The sequence below is a fragment of the Euprymna scolopes genome, chromosome 12 (genome assembly GCF_053919585.1).
Source record: "Euprymna scolopes isolate OS-2025 chromosome 12, ASM5391958v1, whole genome shotgun sequence".
Taxonomy (NCBI): Eukaryota; Metazoa; Mollusca; class Cephalopoda; order Sepiida; family Sepiolidae; genus Euprymna; species Euprymna scolopes.
This window is the reverse complement of record NC_136493.1, coordinates 47,360,334-47,380,117: the sequence shown is the minus strand read 5'-3', so window position 1 is coordinate 47,380,117 and position 19,784 is coordinate 47,360,334. Positions and strand designations below refer to the sequence as shown.

Here is a 19,784-nt window from a genome sequence, read left to right as displayed (position 1 = left end):
TTTTTAATATTAACTCTGACAGACATTTATTTAAAAATAAATATTATTATTAACAGTAAATAATATAGATTGATGCTGAAAACACTGCGGAATTTCAACGGATTCTTGCTAGTATCTGTATAATACTACTACATTTGTATGTTTGTTCATATCCTATCATCTTCGAAATCCATTAAAAATATAAATGAGATCGTCCGATCTCCAAAGATTTATAAATTAGATTAATTTCTAATTTTTAAGACATTTATCAATTTCAAAATGAATTGTTCTAAAATCGAATAAATCATTATAAACAGAATTCTGTCATTTTACGGACATAAAACAGTTTTTAAAAAAAAAACAAAAAAAAAACCCTGTTGTTTGCATTCTTTTTATCCCAATACACCTGTTACAATTTTTAAATGAATAAATTTTTAAAAAGAGACATTCATTCTATTCATCGGGTTGACAATTATTTTATGATAAAAAGAAAGCGGTAGGTAAACAACCGTGCAATTTCTATGCGATCATGAAAATATAAAATGAATGTGAAAAAAAAAAAAAGATCAATATCGCTGGTGGCTCTTTAAAAACTCAGAAATAGGGATAGGGTTTAAATATAAGCTGAAAATCATCAACATAGAATTTCAGCTTTATCTACCACTAGCAGGCCCCCCGGCATTGCCCAGTCGTAAAATACGCTTAAAGATGATATTTTGATTAATGCTGATTTTGTATTTGTTATTATACTAGCAAGACCTGTTAACCGGCGTTGCCCGGTGGAAACCTGCCCCCTCTCCCACCCCGACAGGAGTCGCTTTTTTTGCCAATATTTTCAAAAGTCATCCATTCTTTTTGATTGACTAGCCTTAATTTAAATCTTCACCACTTCAGGCTTGGCGATGGATACATCGGCAAAGACGTCACTTTTTTTTTTTACATACTTTTCCTCTTTCCCGGTACGGGTTCAAGCCTGCCTGCCAACTACCACTTATTTTTTTTTGCTAAACACATACCTCCAAACACCCGGGCAACGCCATACTGCGTCTATACAGTAGTGTCCATAAGCTTTCTTTTTTTAAAACCATTAACAAAATACCGATTTATTTACAAAAAAAACAAAATGCATGCTGGTGAATTCTATTTCAGAATTAAACTATTTTTTAAGGTAGGATTTTTTAGTAAATGTTTACTTTAACTACAACAGAACACCGACCAATAAAATTTGGCTTTTCATAGGTTTTCGGGGTTGCTGACAATGAATCTGATATCCAAACCCGTTGCAAATTTACCATTTGCATGGTATTAACCCCTGAAGCCTCGCACTATTTCATGCCAACTCATCGCCATCGTTTATGCTATTCTTACATGATGCGTTCGCGCATGGACGCGCGTAGTAAGGTGACTTGTCACATCGCAGAAGAATTTTTTTGGCAGACATTTGAAATAACAAGAAAGTTTTCAAAAACAAAAAAATGAGGTTCATTTTTCTGTGTTACGTAGTTTTTGATGCTTTCTAATTGATCTAAAAAAATTAAGTTTTCACGAGTGGTTCACAAAAACATTTTTACTTTTCATTTTTTTATTTTTTTTGGAAGGGGGTATTCAATTATAAAACTTGTACAACATTAACAGGTGCTTCTGCAGTTTAATTTACCGTTTTTCCGTAAGTAACGCACCAACATACACCGAGCAGAAGAACTGCTTAATTTTTCACAAAAATTCTGTTTACGTTGGGGGTGGAGGGGCAGGGGGAATGGGTGGTGTCACACGTGCATACATCTAAACAATATGATATAAATGCGGGAGTACCTCAGGGGTCTATCCTTGGACCTTTATTATACTTGATATTCATAAATGACCTCCCTGATAAAATTGTTTCTGAGATGGGTATATTTGCTGATGACACCATTCTCTCTAACAAGCACGAGGGGAAAACAAATGAACACATGTCTAAGGAAATGGCAGGAACACTAGAGGACGAGCTCTAATCTGTAATGGAATGGGTACAAAAATGGAGGGTCACATTCAATGCTGCCAAGACTAAGCTTATTTCTTTTGATAATTACAAGAAAGCTACTCTTCCACCAATAGCAATGGGCAAGAACACATTACCCGAAAGTACTTCCTTTAAACTCCTCAGTCTAACGTTTACAGGGAACATGAACTGGAATACATACATTGAGAGCATTGCCAAGGCTACTGTAAAGAAGGTGGGCTCTCTCTACCATGCTAGAAAACTACTTACGCCTGAAAGTATCCTGTATCTCTATAAGGCCACCATTCGTCCATGTATGGAGTATTGCTGTCACATTTGGGCTGGTGCATCTGCTACTTGTCTCTCAAGACAGGGTTCAAAAGAGAGTCACCAACCTGATAGGTCCTGAACTGTCAGCTAGGCTTCAGCCTCTGTCCCATCGACGAAACGTTGCATCCCTCTGCCTGTTCTATAAATACTTTAATGGTGAATGCTTTGACGAACTACAAGCACTTGTACCCCCCTCGACGTGAACACCCCCGACAAACCCGACATGCAGCTAAATCCCACTCCTTCACAGTAGAGATCCCTAGGTGTAAGAAAGTGTTCTACTCCAATAGTTTCTTCCCCAGAACTGTGAGACTTTCGAACTCGCTTCCGGGATTCTGCTCTCTCAACTGTACTGACATGCAGAAGTTCAAGTGTAATGTGAACAGACATCTTGCTACTCATCTCCCTTCATAATACCCCTGCAACTTATGTCCCCGATAGTATTTTATATTCCATCAAAATTTCATTGCGTTTTGATAAATGTTGTCACAGTGATGGCCCGGTGTGTTTTGAATGTGTATATGATTTATTCACTTGATTTTAAACACTGTCATTAATTTTCCCCACTCTTTATCTGTGCCTAAATCCAAACGTAGATTCCATGAGCAGAGCTTCTTTCTTAGACGTGCACACGACTGTGGAACTCTCTTCCGTTTGCCTGTTTTCCACCTGACTACAACTAGGATGTCTTCAAGTCCAACATAAACAAATTCCTGACAAACCGCTCTCTTATCAAATATCCAATACTAATGATTACTACAATACTATCTCATTGATTACTGTACACGCAATAACCCTTATCCCCAAATGGCTTCCAGGCCTTGATAAGTGGTGACCTCCATGTAAAAGAAAAAAAAAGACATGTATATATGTTCATGCAAGTTTGTATGGCCTAATTGATTTCTCCAAATGAGCCTAATAATATTAATCGTACATAACAAATAAGTCATAATACATTAAAAACATAAATTCAGATAAACAAAAGAAATACAAGAAAACAAAAAAACAAGAAAACAAAAAAAACAAGAAAACAAAAAAAAGATTGAAATTATTTCTACCTATTTCATTATAACACAATGTGTAAATTATTATAATTAGTATAACAGTACTATGTAATTAAAGTAAATATATAAGAATCCATAAATAAATATATATACAACGGATTAAATAATACCGCCCTCCCCCGAATACAAAAAAAAATGCAATATTATACACTTAACTTAGATGAAACATCTGGATTAAATAAAACTCGCCCCTATACAAAAGATAACACGGTTATCGCCCTTAGATCAGCTCATTAAGTAGTCTCCCTTTATTAATTAACTTAAATTCAAAATTTATTGTTCTAACAGTCTCTCAACTAAAACGCAGAAACATAGATAAACAATAATTGTTTAAATACAAATCATTTATAACTGCAGGTACAAATGAACATATGATATTGAATTTACGAAATTTTCTCAATATAAAAATATATAAAAAATAAAAAGACTTAATTGTATTAAATAATATAAAATACTAATTAACATGCTCCAGGCTATTATTTGCTGTGAGACAGTTACTGTTTACAGAAGCGCGTTTGAACAAAGATCAAATAACTATCTGACAAAGAGATCTTTCTCAAAATATCATAGAACACGGATATTCCAGCTAACAGAGGTAAACACGGTACAAATATAAATAAATGTGTGCATTAAATTTATACACATGTATTTGTATTAATAAAACTTTTTCGTCTGCTTCAGCTTGTGTCTTTCCATTACCTTTGCATTATACTACCTTCTCCATTTTACATTTCACTACGTACTATACAATGCTTCAAGCAAAACTACATCTACCTCTTATTTATTTTTCTATTTCAATAAAATTTTATTGGATAATTTTTCCTAATTTTAGGTGAGGATACTTATTTTAGGATGATGCAGAAATATATCAGAGTTTTTACTTGGAATTTGATTTTCACCTGTGCTTAAAACAATATATCAGCACCAAATAAGATGTATAAGTCAAGAAGTAACTATGTTAAAAATGGAAAAAAAAATATCAAAACAGTAAACTTTTTTTAATTATTTGTATCTATTTTAAAATAGTTTTAAAAACTTATAATATAAATGTATTAAAATATTTTAAAACAGATAAAACTAAAAAAGTTCTCGTATTAAATAGAGAGATAAGAAAAAATATAAAATAAGACAGAAAATGAATAAGAAATGAAATAAAATTTTTAAGAATGGATAAAAAAAAAAAAAAAAAAAAGAAGTAGAAGGAAAGTCTGACAGATACTGACCTGTTAATTTTGAACTGGACGTACTTATTTCACTTTTTTTAAATTCCTTCATTTCAGCATCAAACTTGGTCTTCCAAGCCAAAAATGTTTCAACAGTCACTCGGGTGCCTTCAAATATTTTCTAGAAAATGAAAACATTTTTACTCAGTTTGTATGTCTTCACAATTAAATGTATATCAAAAATGAAATAAAATTGAATTCAGTATTTTGTAATTTGGAAGAGTGAGTTATTACTATGTAATTAAACTAAACAACAAATGCAAAATTCAGTTCGGGTTTCATTTTTCAACTTAACTACAGATAAATAATTCTCTCTCTGATCATGTTGTTAAGATAATAGTGAAATTTAAAGTTATCTCCCCTTTTCTCGATTTCTATTAAAAAAAGATTAAATTTTATGCTTATTTTTATTTAGATTCAGGTGACATTATAGTAGTTCAAAGGAAAATAACAGGAAACACTTATCAGCGAGAAATATTAGTGCACACCAAGAATTATGGAAAATTATGAAGTAGAATTTAAAAAAAAAATAAATTTAATTTCTTTTTTTTTTTTTGCTGTCCAAACGACATTTACATCAATTCATCATCATCATCATCATCGTCCCTACCATGGCTCTCCAATGCAGGTGGCTATTCATAGTCCAAAACAGTTCAACTTTTGATCATAATCCTGTCCAATCGATCAAGTTGTCCATTTGTTTTCATTAATAATTAATTTTCTACCAAATCGTTTTTAATCATTTTTGGATATTTTCATAACTGCGACATGACAATTCAGTAGATGGCAATGGTTTTACTTAAAATACAATATTTCATTTTTTTTTAATTTCGCTACAATAATGAAGAAGCACAGAAAAATCAACAGTCTGAATATTGGAAAACTTTCAGAGTCAGATTCAGAATCCTAGGTTGGTTGGTTGGTTGGTTGGTTTTGTTTTACGGCATATCAACCTTTTTCAGGTTATTTAATGCCGAATCTAGTTATTTTGAGGAACAATTTTTAATGGAGTATATTTTTTTTTTTTAGGTCAGATTCTATTTACCCCATAGTTTGGACCCTAATAGGTACTACCACTCCGGGTCAGAGTGAACCTGGGAGCAATGGCAATCAAAGGGTGGCTTCACACTCCTCAAGGCCCGCAAGGTGGGGCCTCACCATCGGATATAGTTTTAGGTCATATCCAGGACCCAGAATCGTAGGAGTCAGGGTCGAAGTCAAACCTTATGCCTTTCAACTTCACAACTCTGGTCGCACAAGAATATTTTTCAAACTGGATAGATTTTTTCATTTAATTTTATATTTTTTTAACATGACATATTGCTACTAAACATAAGGGACTACTTTGATGAGGGGCTATATTTATAGGAGGAGAGAGATGTTTGTTCACATTACATTTAGAATTCTGCATGCTGGTACAGGTAGATAGACACAAATACCTACCCGTTCTTTTTCTTCATGCTCTTTTTGTTTCCGCGACTTCTCTTCCTCCCTTGTTATTTTTGTCTCTTCAATAATATCACTGATTTTTTCTTGGACAGAAGAAACAATTGTAAATACCATTACCATGCCAACATTTTCTTGAGCCTGAAGGAATAAAAAAAAAAAAAAAAAATAGATTTATTTAATTATTTATTATTACAAAGATTGCTGCCTGGGGTAAAAGTATAACATCTTTTTAACTCTCTTCCTTCTCTTTTTTTACCTCTCTCCTCACCTCTATCTTTCTCCTCCACCTAATCTATTCCTCTCTCTGGGCATACACACAGACATAAACTTCCTTTATATAGATTCCTTGAAGAAGGAGCTGACATAAGTAACTCCTTGGCAAAAAAAATCAATTACATCTCTTGTACTAACATGAAATAATTACCCCCCTCCCTCAACTACTCGACAAAATCTGCACCAGTTTAGAACCAAAGTTTCTAAATATTAGATATTCATCCAATTTTTTTCAAAGTTTCTAAATATTAGATATTCATCCAATTTTTTCAAAGTTTCTAAATATTAGATATTCATCCAATTTTTGCAAGTTTTTATTTTGTATTTTTTTACTTTTAGTAGGTATACACTCATATCTGTAAATAATTGCACTTTATATAAGAAATGTTGTTGGAAAGCTTGTTCCCATTTTTAGTAGTTCATGTTTCAATATATTAGAACAAGAAAAATTATTGACATATCTATTATAATCTCTACAATTATATAAATGCAACTTTGCCTGTGTGTGAGTGTGGACGTTCGTTCCTTATAGACTCTGAATCAACTGAACAGATTTTCTTTAAAATTTATAGAACTTTAGTGTATAAGTTTGGGAGTGATCTTAGTTAAGTTTTGTCTCAGAATAACCCCAATAATTACCGATAATCTATACCATTATTATAATTTATCTATCATCCATTTTTTCCATGTCATCGCTTAACAACAATGATAGAACAACAAGCCGTGAAAATTCTACTGTGGGCAAGTTGATAACGTGTTTTTTTTTTTTCTTTTGCATGATGTGGTCTGTAGTTTTAAACTCTGCACGTAAATTTCTTAATTTGTTTTTTCATTAACTGCAAAGAATTTTATAAGACTTTATAATTTATGTTTTTTTTTTTTTTTTTTTTTGTATGGTGTGGTCTATAGGTTCAAATCCCGCACGTAAATTTCTTACTGTTTTTTTTTTTTTTTCGTTAAGTGGAAAGAAGTTTATATAAAATAATTTTATAAAAGAAACACTAAGTTCTCTAGAGTGTAATGTACAATAACATATTTGTTACATGAGAAGGGGACAGACCCGAGTAATTAAATAGATAAGTTTGAAAATCATATTTACAAAAAGATTAGAATCGAACCCAGTCATAAAAGTTAAAAAAGCATACATGTTGAAATCTTAGGAATGTAGAACAATTCTCATTGTTCTTGGAAATAACGAAATATTATTTATGTCGGTTTATGAACAATGCAGTTTAGAAAATAATGATTAACAAATAGGTTAGATATTGAACAATGCAAATTAGGAATTTCTTTGTTTGCCAAAAGCATGTTTGGATATACATAGGTGAAATCCACGTGAATGAATTTCACGTGTCGAAGCACGCCTCTGACGTCATAAAGAAGGGAATTCCCAATATATTGAGATGGGTTCAAGACAGTCATAAAAGAGCCAGAAAAGAGGCTCAGAGAAAGTTGAGTTGGGCAGACTGGGAGCTGATGCCCCTTGGAAGCGAAGGGGGAGAAGATAAGACCATGTAATCATAAGAGCTTGAATTCCTGATTTGTCTGTTTATACTTTCCTCAGGGTGAGATTCAACAAGTTGACCTCCTCTGACCTTTTACCCGTCACAGTTTTTGTAATTTTTAATTTATTAAAATATGCATTAGTTGATCTACCTGTTCACAATACGTAACATACCATCTATTTGATATGGGATCTATGCAAATTAATGAGTCAGGGCAAAAAAGATTTTAAAAATTGACATAGTAATCATATGAATGGTTCTGCACTATGAAACAGGTGCTGTCAAGAATTGAACATTTTAACATGCTGAAAGAAATAAACAGTAAGATGGACAACATCTTGAAATTTGGTATACAGACATTTCGCCATTTAATTTTATATGCTCTGTAGTTACATTGAGCTTCATAAATTAAAGAATTGGTATAAATAAAGGGTGAAATATAATTGAATAAGAATACTTTTCCAATAAACATTATATAATCGGTTGGCAAGAAACCGAAAGTCACTTATCAGGCGACGTCATGAAGCTTATTTGCTACTGGGCATCTGGTCTCAAATCTAAGCACCAGATATCTTCGGTGCCAAATAAGATTCATTACATCGCCTAACAAGCAACTTTTGGTTTCTTGTCAACCAATTGTCCAAAACATTAGCATGTTTAGGGTAGTGACCATGTAATATTTGTCTATATAAATAAATAAATGAATTATATATATATATATATATATATATATATATATATATATATATATATAGAGAGAGAGAGAGAGAGAGAGAGAGAGTAAATGTGGTATTTTGGTTACTGCTAATGAAGTGAAGGGCAGGATAAACAAAGGGTAACCCCCCCCCCCACTCCTTCTCTCAACACTTTTGAAGGCCTTGTTATTAAAATTGTAAATAATATTACTTTGGTAAATAGTGTAATATCTGTTCTGTCCTCGGTCATAGAAGGAAAAACTTTTCTTGACTGGAACAATTTTTATCTTTGTCTTATCCAGAGATCCCCTTTTTGGGAAGTCGGGCATCCCCTACATGAAAATACAAACCTTGTAACTTTGCCCTCATTGTGTGTGTGTGGGGTGGGGTGGGGGGTAAATAGAGACTTACCACAGTGTTGATGTGTTCCATTATTTCATCTAATCTTTGATCATCTAAATTATGAGAGTCTGTTATTTCCATCACTGGAACTGTGTCGGGATAAGTATCGTCAAGGGTAAATTGAATAGTAACCATGGCTGGAAAATAAACATTTTTTTATTAGATATTTCTTTAAAAAAAAAAAAAAAAATTTTTTTTAAATAAATAAATAAAAGAATATGTTTTAAATAATATAATATCTTTATTCTTAAATAATTTGGCTCTCCCCCCCCAAAAAAGAAATTAAAAAAAAAAAAAAACCACAAGGAATAGTGAGAAAGAATTTAAACAAAAGGATATTACACCTATACAAATACGAAAGAAAGGATCTTAAATATGAATATTTAAGGTTAGTGCATTTATTTAAAACTAGTTTGGGTGCTATTAGGCAGGCAGGCAGGCTCAAACCCGTGACACGAAGGCAGAAAAGAAAGTGAAAGAAAACCGGACATCATACCTCTACTCCATGACGCAACCCTAAGTTCAGAACATTGAAATTAATAAAGTCATTCCAACCAATACGATGATTTGCAAAAATGGAGACGCCAAAAAAAAATAACGACCCTCCTTGTAGAAAACTGCCCAGTTAAGGGTGAAGGAATTAATGTTTTTAGCCAATTTTTCGATATTTGTTGTCCGAAGGGTCGAGCTTCAAAACGATACCGATCTCATGAAAATTTGCCGCCTCTGTTGAAAGTTTAAGGCAGACATACAAAACATACATTTAGACAGACAGGTGAGATTTATATAATAGACTAGCAGGGCTACCCGGCGTTGCTCGGGACCGTATAAACAATGAAAAAACAAAAGCAGATATTGAACATACGTTTTATTCTTAGGGGAGAGGAATCTTTCATCTCAAGTTTTGGCGTTACAAACAAACATTTGTCTTTTATATATATAGATAATGACAGGCTTTTTGGGGCCCCCCCTCGAAGATAACTGATCAGTTGACCAACTTCTAGTGGTCCGTTTGACGTGAAATTTCGATATTTGTCATCCGGGTGATGGGGCTTCGATATGATACCAAATTTGTCAAGTTTGGTTCCGTCTTTCAAAAGTTTTAGCATTACAAACAAACATACATACATACACACAGACGTTTGGCTTTTATATATATAGATAATTGTGCTTTAAAATTTATGAATTCTTTATACAGATGAAACCGGATTATTTAGCTTGTGTGTGGCATATGATACAAGGTCGTTACGGCCCATAGGACAATTAAAGAAATAAAAATAAAATTTGAAAAAGCCTTCTAATCCTGTCTGCAAGAAAATTATCCCCGGGTGGTGATGACATTTGTTGTTTATGCATATTTTTTAGGATTGATGATGGCCCATATTGAAGTAAAGATAAGAACAAATATAGCGGACCATATATACATTAGTACAGGCCAAAACAATTGTTTGCTCATATAGTCAATAAACTAACTTTTTGGGGGTGAGCTTAATGAATGCTTGTTCCCAGTAAGGAATAAAGTGATAAAATACTAATATATTTTTACACAAACATTTATGGCATCACTACACCATGATTAGTATGTTTCAGTCAACTAGTTTTAGATAACTAGAGACATCATAAGGTGGTTGCTTTTCCAAAGGACTGAAATTTTGGCAAAGCAACATCGCTTGATGAAGTCTCTACTTATCTATAACTAGTTGACTGAAACATACTCATGATTGTGTCCATCCCATAGCCTTGAGCCCCTGGAGGGGCAAAGGTGATCCACACCTTCATAGATGCTTTTGTAGTGAGGAGTTCTTTTTTCGGAATGAGGGTGCTAGCCACATGCCCAACCTTCACAGAAGGTACATACAGCACCCATCTGGTACTGGCCAGGCTCAACATTGCTTAACTTCAGTGATCTAGCGGGAACCAGTGTCAATGTGATTGTGCCGTACTCATGATTGCGATACCTAAATGTTTATGCAAAAACAAATAAAAAGTATATCTTGCACTGCTTCATGCTGAGCACTTTTGTATAAACATTGTTAAATTCATTGAACATTCGTAATCTGGAATTATATATATATATATATATATATATATATATATATATATATATATATATATAATTTGAGGTTGTTATTTTCCAGAAGTAAGGTAACTGTGAAATATAACAAGGTTAATACAAGAGTGCTCAATATCTGAGTAGAGCAAGGTATACTTCCAATTTGTTTTTACATAAGCAGTAATGTGTTGCTACACAGTCATGAGCATGTTTTTTTGGGGGGACCTCTAGTATTTAGTAACTAAAGACCTCTTCAGGCAAACATGTGCGCAGAAAAAATCTCTCTCCATTATTTCGCCGTCTCACACCTGACTTCTTAAACCCCCACCCTACCTATCTTTTTCTCTCACCCCAACACAGACAAAAATCCACACCCACTTAATCTTGTTTTACGCACAGCAGAACCTCCCTCACCTCCTTTTCCCCCGAACAGCTTTTTACTGTAAGATGACTTTTGATTTTCCTGACTTAGCTTTCATACAAGCGTGATTGCCTGAAGAGGTCTCTAGTTATTAAATACTAGAGGACCGAAACACACTCATGATTGTAACAAAAAATTACTGCTTATATAAAAACAAATTGAAAATATATACCGTACTTTGGGGTAATTGCGCCATCTAAAAAAAGTGCTCTTTATATGTGTGGTTGCCAAAAGAGCTCTTTTAGCCAGTTGGTGCAATTACCCCGAAGTACACTATACATACTAGCAGTTCAGCCCAGCTTTGTTCGGGCCCTATATACTGTTCATAACTTTATGTGCATATGTATACATATTAAAAAGTTTGACTCGTGTCCAGGTAACCTACATCTAAAATTTCAAGTCTTTAGACCCAAAATTGGCAGAGGAGTTTGGTAGAGTCTGCAACGGTCAACTCTTTCAACTTTGACCCCTTTTCAGCTAAAACCAATCAAAAAGCTTGCCCTATGTTTGAATACACTTTATGTAAAATTTCAAATGTTTAGACCAAAAATTGGCTTAGTAATTTGGTAGATAACGCAGAGGTCAGTTTTTAAACTTTGACCCCAATTTTGACCCCTTAACATTTGTTTTGGGATCAAATCAAATTAAAGTTTGATCTATGTTCAAGTAACCTACATCGAATATTTCAAGTGTTTAGACCCAAAATTGGCAGAGGAGTTTGGTAGAGTTTTCAAAGGTCAAATTGTTGAACTTTGACCCCTTCAGAGCCAAATTTCTGGCTGAAAACCAATTAAAAAGATTTTCCCAAATCTCAATGCTCTTATGTCAAATCTCAAGTCTGTAGACTGAAAATTGACAGAGTAGTTTGGTAGGGAAATGTACACACACAGACAATTTCACTTTTATTTATATATATATATATAGAAGAGGCGATTTGAGCACTATAAAAGTGGTGGCGGGTGTCTATTTAAATAGACATTCCGACGAGTTATTTACGGGCGTCAATTCCATGGTCGAGTGGGAGAACTGCCAACTGTCAACACGACGGTTCTAGGTTCAATCCTTGGCTTGGGAGAGATGCTAAGCTAGCGGCACTGATGAGTTGTGATACAACGAAACAGGACTGTATGTCGATGACTACAAATATATATATATATACGGTTTTTATATTTGTATGAGAAAATCCTTTTTGGAGTTAATATTCTTGTTTTTTATTATGGAAATCACTCCAGACAAGGTATCAAACACTTGATGTAAAAAAAAAAAAAAAAAAAAAAAAAAAAGAAAACATACTTCAATGTCAAAATCTACCCAACACTAAGTGTTTGCTACATTCCAACCCAAAGAACATCAATTCTTCCCCCTTTGTCAGAAACATTGCTCATGAAATGTGGGGAAGCATAAGTTACGAGGTTGTCAAAAGTAAACACATTTTATTTCACTATTCTTAGAAATCAAGGATATTTTTTCTAGTGCTTGATTTCTGTACAAGACTAGCAGAGACACTTGACGTCGCCTGGGATTGAATGATCAACAAATGTTTCACACTCTCATATTTTTATTGCTATCGAAATCGGTGACATCGTCCATTTTTCAATCAAATCCATTGATTGTTTGTTCTAGTTGAAAACCCATCACAGGGCACCGAGAGGAAGCTTCACATGCTTCCCCACAGTGACTTAGTCCATAATACATTGTAGTCTACATTGCACTGTAGAGAATCTACTGTTGCTTTTATAAATTATTTCTTACTAGCAGGCCACCCAGCATTCTTCGATCATAAAATATGCTTAAATATGATATTCTGATTAATACAGATTTCATATTTATTATATTATATTGGATCCAATATATAGTAATGATTTAAAAAGTTTTTAAAACAATGATTTGTGCGCCACCACAGAGAATCGAAATCAAAACGTTTAGCTTATGATTTACTTTATCCTTTGAGGTTAATGCCTGAACTATGATGACATGTTTGCTGCAAGGCTAAAAATTAAAACATGAAGCAATAGTTATTACGTTACGCATGTATATTCATAATGCTGTCAATCGACCTTCACTTGGCAAATTCCATTTTTTGATTTCCACACTTCTGCACTGATTTTCCCCAACTAAAATCCAAATATATAGTTTCGCATGGGTTCAAATACTCTATATATTAAGTTTCATATCTGTAAACCAAAAGCTAACAGAGGAGTTTGGTAGGCAAAATTTTTTAAACAAACATATATACACATACATAAATATAAAGAGAGGTTTGTGTGTATTATAACCGTTTTATGCAAATATTTCGCAAGTATAAATCATGTAGAATATCTGTATGAATATAATTACACATAATAGTTAATTAAAGATGATCATCCCATAAGAAAACCAAAAAAAAAACTAATAAGGAATTAATTAAAATGAATGTTTAAAAGAATATGCGAATTAGATACATCTTTTGCAAATGAATGCAATTCCATGACCCGTATATACAATAGTTTATATTGGGAGTTATTTATTGTTTATAGAATTAAGTGTAGCAATGGGTTTTAGCTGAAGATGTTTATATAAATTAGCTAGGTTAAATATAAACAAAATAACCTTGGGCAGGCAGATGTGGAATGGTCACGCATTAGAGATACGTGTGCTTTTTGAATGATGATGTAACGAAACTGAGGTTAGGAGATTGGGAAGTTTAGTCGAAGAGTTGGAGGTTGGTCACGGGAGTGAACAGACGGCCAGGAAGCGAGGCTGGGTAGAATAAACATAAAGAAATGTAGACTCTTGTGAAGACCATTTGAGACAACTGAAATAAATTTATATTTAAAAAATATAAAGTGTTGCTCTGTGGTTTCACAAAAGAAGGAAGAACAGATGTCTCAATTGGGTATAGTTGGTTGTTTCATGTTTCATCACGGAGCTCAGCAGTGGTGATAGAAATCTTGAAGAAAGAAAAGGTATGAAGCATATATTATTCTTCTTATACAAAAATGATACCTTATGTAAATATGAATTGTAATATATACCCGTGTGATAACTCTCTGATACAACATGACCCAGTTTATACCTCGATATCATATCCTCCTGGCTAAACAAACATACATACGATTTATACGCTTATAACAAATGTTATAAGAACAATATCTCTCCGCACCTCTCTATGTAATATAACTGTTTTAATATCTCCCCACCACTCAATATATAATCCCACTTCACATAATACGTTTATAACAGATGTTATAAGAACATAATATAACATTTGTACACATTGTGACTATGTATGGAGAGCGAAACCTGGCTAGTGAGGGTTGAGGACATGTGTTGCATGGAAAGAAATAATGAGAACAATACGATAGTAGATAGGTAGCTATCACTCACTATTTCCCATGCCATACTCACCTTGCCTCATCTCATTTCAGGCTCTGATGTAAAGGACATCTGTTTTCACATCGTCCAGCAACCAAGAGAAGATGAGGACTTTCATTTATGTCGTTTACATCAGAGCCGAAAATTATGACATATTTCGTTCTTCATCTCCATGCTTATTTCCAATAAAGTTTCAGTTAAAGTTGAATGAAATGACGTAAGAAGTATATGACCGCCATTTATATATGGTTGTACTTGCGTGCACGCGTTCTCGACCATTTGAGGACAGGCCTCCATGTGAACCAATCATAAGCAATAATAACTCTGAAGACAAAATATTTATATCACATCGAATTGATTATGTTTACTGCCGTCATAAACTCCCTGTGGGAGGAGGAGATAGATAGGTAGCTATCACTCACTCTAGTTCCCATGCCATACTCACCTTGCCTCATCTCGTTTCAGGCTCTGATGTAAAGGGCATCTGTTTTCACGTCGTCCAGCAACCAACAGAAGATGAGGACTTTCATTTAGATAGATATATAAATTAGGTCATAGTCAGTTAACGTACTTCCTAACTTCCGGCATAGCGCTAATGGAAGTGGTGACAACACATTGTGGTTATGTATAGAGAGTGAACACTAGTGGGATGATGGCAAAAATCCTTGCATAAAAAATACACAGCCTTGAAGATGCTTTTAACATTTCAGTATAACCGACTAATGACACAGTGGAACAACCGCACGTTTTTTAGGTGAAAGTTCTGTTCTTAATCATATGGTGAAGCTCTCCAGTAAGAGAAAGAGAGAGAGTATGCTTTAATTTTTTTTTTTTTTTTTTTTTTTAATCTACTCTGAAGTTCTTCTTTTGATCAATCGTATTTTATGGCTGTATAACTTTTAAGGGTCATTTATTAAGCATGAATTTCACATACCAGTCACTGATACATCCCCAACACTCAGTTCGACAAAATCTGAATTCTTTTTTTAGTAGGTGATAACCTAGTGTCTGTTTTGCTGAGGTTTGGTTCTGTGTAGTTATAGGAGGTTCAACCTCAGTGACTGGTATGTGGAATTCATACTTGATAAATGATCCTTAAAAGTTATACAGCCATAAAATACGATTGATCAAAAGAAGAACTCAAGAGTAGAATAAAAAAATTATAGCATACTCTCTCTTTCTCTTACTGGAGAGCTTCACCATATGATTAAGAACAGAACTTTCACCTAAAAAAAGGTGTGGTTGTTTTACTGTCATTAATTGGTTATACTGAAGTGTTAAAAGCATCTTCAACGCTGTGTATTTTTTTTTTTTTTACAAGGATTTTTTGCCATCATTCCACTTCTTGCACTTTGCGAAATGGTTACCTCATTACTAGGGATGTGACAACAGCATATTCTTTTCATTGTTTTGACTCAAGTAAATATCCATTAATATCTTATATGTTTTATTGTATTTATTTGCTTCCCTACCAAAGCAAATTAGGCACAAGGCCGTTTTTAATGTGGGGTAAAAACCAGCTCCCCTAAAAATAGGCAAAAAGGGGGCACTCTGGTTACCAAAAATAATAATTGCCCCAGTATAGAGGGTTTCCCCTCCATTGACTGGTACAAATTATCTTTAAGTGCAGCATCTGCAGAACAGATACTACACTTTGATCCCGGCCCGAAGGCATAGACCGATGTGGTTCTCGGTTGATTGACAGTGTCTTACTTTGCTTGATATATACTTCAGAGGCGAAAGAATGAAAAGAATATTCTGTTGTCACAGCCGTACTCCTTACTTTTTGCATGAGGCAGCTCTGCCAGGAAATACCAATGAGGCTGTTCAAAAATTGGCGAGGTCATCATTTTTTTACCTTTAGTGTTATCAGATAAGTAACATCTTCGCTCATCAAACAATATCATTTTTTTATATGTGTGAAAGGTGATAACGTACATACAAACATGAAATGCTTCAGCAAGTTATTATATAGATTATTTGTCCCTGTTGATTTGCCTCCTCACGAGGGGTAATGCGAGACACAAGGTTCTTTTGAAAGATGAAAATCCAGCTCACAAAGAAAGGGCATTCTGGTTTGGGACAAAAATAAAACTGCCTCAGTCTAGGAGGATTTCTCATTTTTTTTGTGGGCCAAAGTGCACATGCTACTTGTGCACTGGCTTTTCAAGCCTCGCCTTCTGACCTTGTGTCATATTTTCCCACAGTGAGAGGAGGTAAGTACCTGAAAATATATATATTTTTTTATTATTTAGAAATGGGAAGGGAGCAGGTGACCTTACCCAGTTCATCGGTTTCCTCGATTCCTTGGGGAGCAATTTCAATCACAAACACATAATTTGGATCAGTTTCCAATACTGCAAAGAAAAAAAAAAATTGTAATAAATCAATCAGATTTGAAACATTGAATTTTCAGTTACTCACACATTTACACTTTCAAAGTGCATGAAATTAAAAAAAAAAAAAATAACTGTGGATAAATAATCAATTGTTAACTATTCTGCACTTTCAACTAACAATTTCCAGGATTAAATCTGACACACTGCTGTCAAAGCTCGCTACTCCAAAATCTGACACATTTTCAATTCAGCAATCACCATAATACCACATTTACTCTATGGATTACCTGATTCTAAACATCTCCAATAGTTTCATATGATTTTATTTACAATTTCAGTTATAGTCACCATTGTTTTTTTGGTTTTTTTTACTTCTGGTTTCTGCTCTGCAGACGGGATGACAATAACAAGCAAGATATGGTCCCTCCTAATTTATTATTAGTACATAATCTCCACCATAACTATATCTTTTTATTACAAATATTTTTCTTGTAATTGAAAATGTAAGAAGTTTTTTTAGTTTATCAAATGCTCAAACCAATCCATCTGTTTGTAATTTGTTTTTGTATTATTTGAATTATTCAAACTACTGCTCTAACCTTGAGTGCTATTTTCACAACGTTTAGGTTAATGTAACTACTGATCTTCTTCAGGTGCATCTTGTTGAACTCAGGAATCATCTTATAGAATTTGGCAATCTGCATGAAATTCCGAATGGAATGCTATATTTAATCCATGGGGTATAACCATGGCCATTGTAAGGGATGGCCCATCAGCTAAAAAAATGACATCATCGCCAAGGCCCTAGCAAGCAAGATATGTGGAATATTTAGACTGTCGATAATGAGCAGAAATTTTTACAGAAAGCATTAGGAAACTTCAAAATTGGATTTAAAAACAAAGATAAATAAAGAACACAATGATTTATACTGAAACTCGTAAATAAAAAAAGAATTGAAAGATGGGAAAAGTTGTTTGTTTATGCGTTAAAAGCAATTGAACATTTCGTTGAATTATGGATTTTAAAGATTAGAATATGGTCTTTATATTTACTTACTAGCGGGAGTACCCGGCGTTGCCTGAGTTTTTGTTTCCGGGACGGGGGGGGGGGAGTTTTAAAAAATGTTATGGTAGGTAAGTAGGAAGGATCAAACCCGGAGTCATGAGTAAAAGTAGGAAAATAAAGTGTGAAAAAAAGACAAAAAAAAAACATCTGCAACGTTAACAGTTTGGCCACCAAGAAAAGTCCATTCCAGTTGTTTAGGAAAAAAAAAAAAAAAAAAAAAACGACTACGGTAGGTCGGCGCGAACGTGAAAATATAATGTGAATTGTCCAGCACGCTAACCACTACGCCACAGAGCACTGCAGCTTAGTTTAGTGATTTTAAATAACTTCACATGAAAGAACTACGAAGCCAAACCGGTGTTCTCTTCTCAACTGTTCCTTGTGAACGATCCCCAAACGGTGTTAAGTGGTGGCAGGGGGAGGAGGAATTTATTAGAGAGAAAATATTTTACCACTTCCATTGATCTTAACCGATTTTGGCCGTGACTTCTCAGCAGAAAAAGTATAGAAATCTAAGATTATCGAGGAATTTGAGAAATAATAAGCCTATAACACACCTCAGATATTGTTCTGCCGTTTGTGCATATTATATTTGCACGAAATATCTTGATTTTTAATCCTATTAATGTCAAAATCAGACGGGAAAAAATGAGTTCATTTTATTTATATAGAGATAAATTACATTTAAGAAAAGGAAGAAACACAATTTGATTTGTAGCGAAACTGAAGTTTATTCAATATAAATAAATAAAAATTATGTGTGTGAGATTTTGTATGTTTGAAGCAGAAGACAATCAAATGTTGCAAAATATGAAATATAAATTAAGACAATAAGCAAATATTTAAATTAAACAATCTATATATCTATAAAAGTGAAAATGCCTGTGTGTGTGTCTGTCTATTTGTGTACATTTCCCTACCAAATAACCAAATTTCCAAGTTAAATTCAATCTTTACGGTATCTTTTGTTTATTAAATTGTTAGGTGAAAGGGATCAAGTAAAGATTAGATATCCCGTAACAGAAGACAAATATTGGCGAACATTTCAAGTGACACCGGTTGTTCGACCTTGATATTGCTGTTGGTTGTTTGTAAACTCGTCACATAGCAGACATGGTTGAATGTTCGTGAGCAAGATTTTTTTTAAAAATATATTTCCAAAACATTTAAAGATTTAAAAGAGAAAAAATATATTTACAAAACATTTTAAGATTTAAAAGAAAAAAAATATATTTACAAAACATTTTCTTTAATATTAAATATTTACAAAACTTTTAAGGATTAAAAAAATTACTTTTTTCTATTTACACAAAACTTTTTGTGTAAGTAACAAAACGAACATAAATTTAACAAAATATATTAAAATAAATGAGTGCGTTTTTGTATTTGTATTTACAGTTTTTATAAAACTAATAATAATAATTATAATCTATATATATATAAAAGTGAATGTGTCTGTGTACATTTCCCTACGTAATAACTGTCAATTTTAAGTCTACAGACTCGAAATTTGATATAAAGGGTACTAAGATTTGGGAAAATCTTTGTAATCTGTTTTCCACCAAAAATTTGACTGTTAAGAGGTCAAAGTTTAACGATTTGACCTTTGAGAACTCTACCAAACTCCTCCGGCAATTTTGGGTCTAAACACTT

The 19,784-nt window shown here is 33.4% G+C and overlaps 1 protein-coding gene across 1 annotated transcript in view; it reads right to left on the bottom strand.

Moving 5' to 3' along the window:
• LOC145291272 (RWD domain-containing protein 1-like) overlaps positions 1–19,784 on the bottom strand; it is a 49,230-nt gene that overhangs the window by 16,541 nt on the left and 12,905 nt on the right. Inside the window, exons 2-5 of the mRNA XM_080136898.1 lie at positions 17,009–17,083; positions 8,908–9,035; positions 6,018–6,161; positions 4,575–4,695 (exon numbers count right to left, since the gene is read on the bottom strand). Coding sequence (XP_079993024.1) covers positions 4,575–4,695; positions 6,018–6,161; positions 8,908–9,035; positions 17,009–17,083 — 468 coding nt within the window. The remainder of the gene's footprint in view (positions 1–4,574; positions 4,696–6,017; positions 6,162–8,907; positions 9,036–17,008; positions 17,084–19,784) is intronic.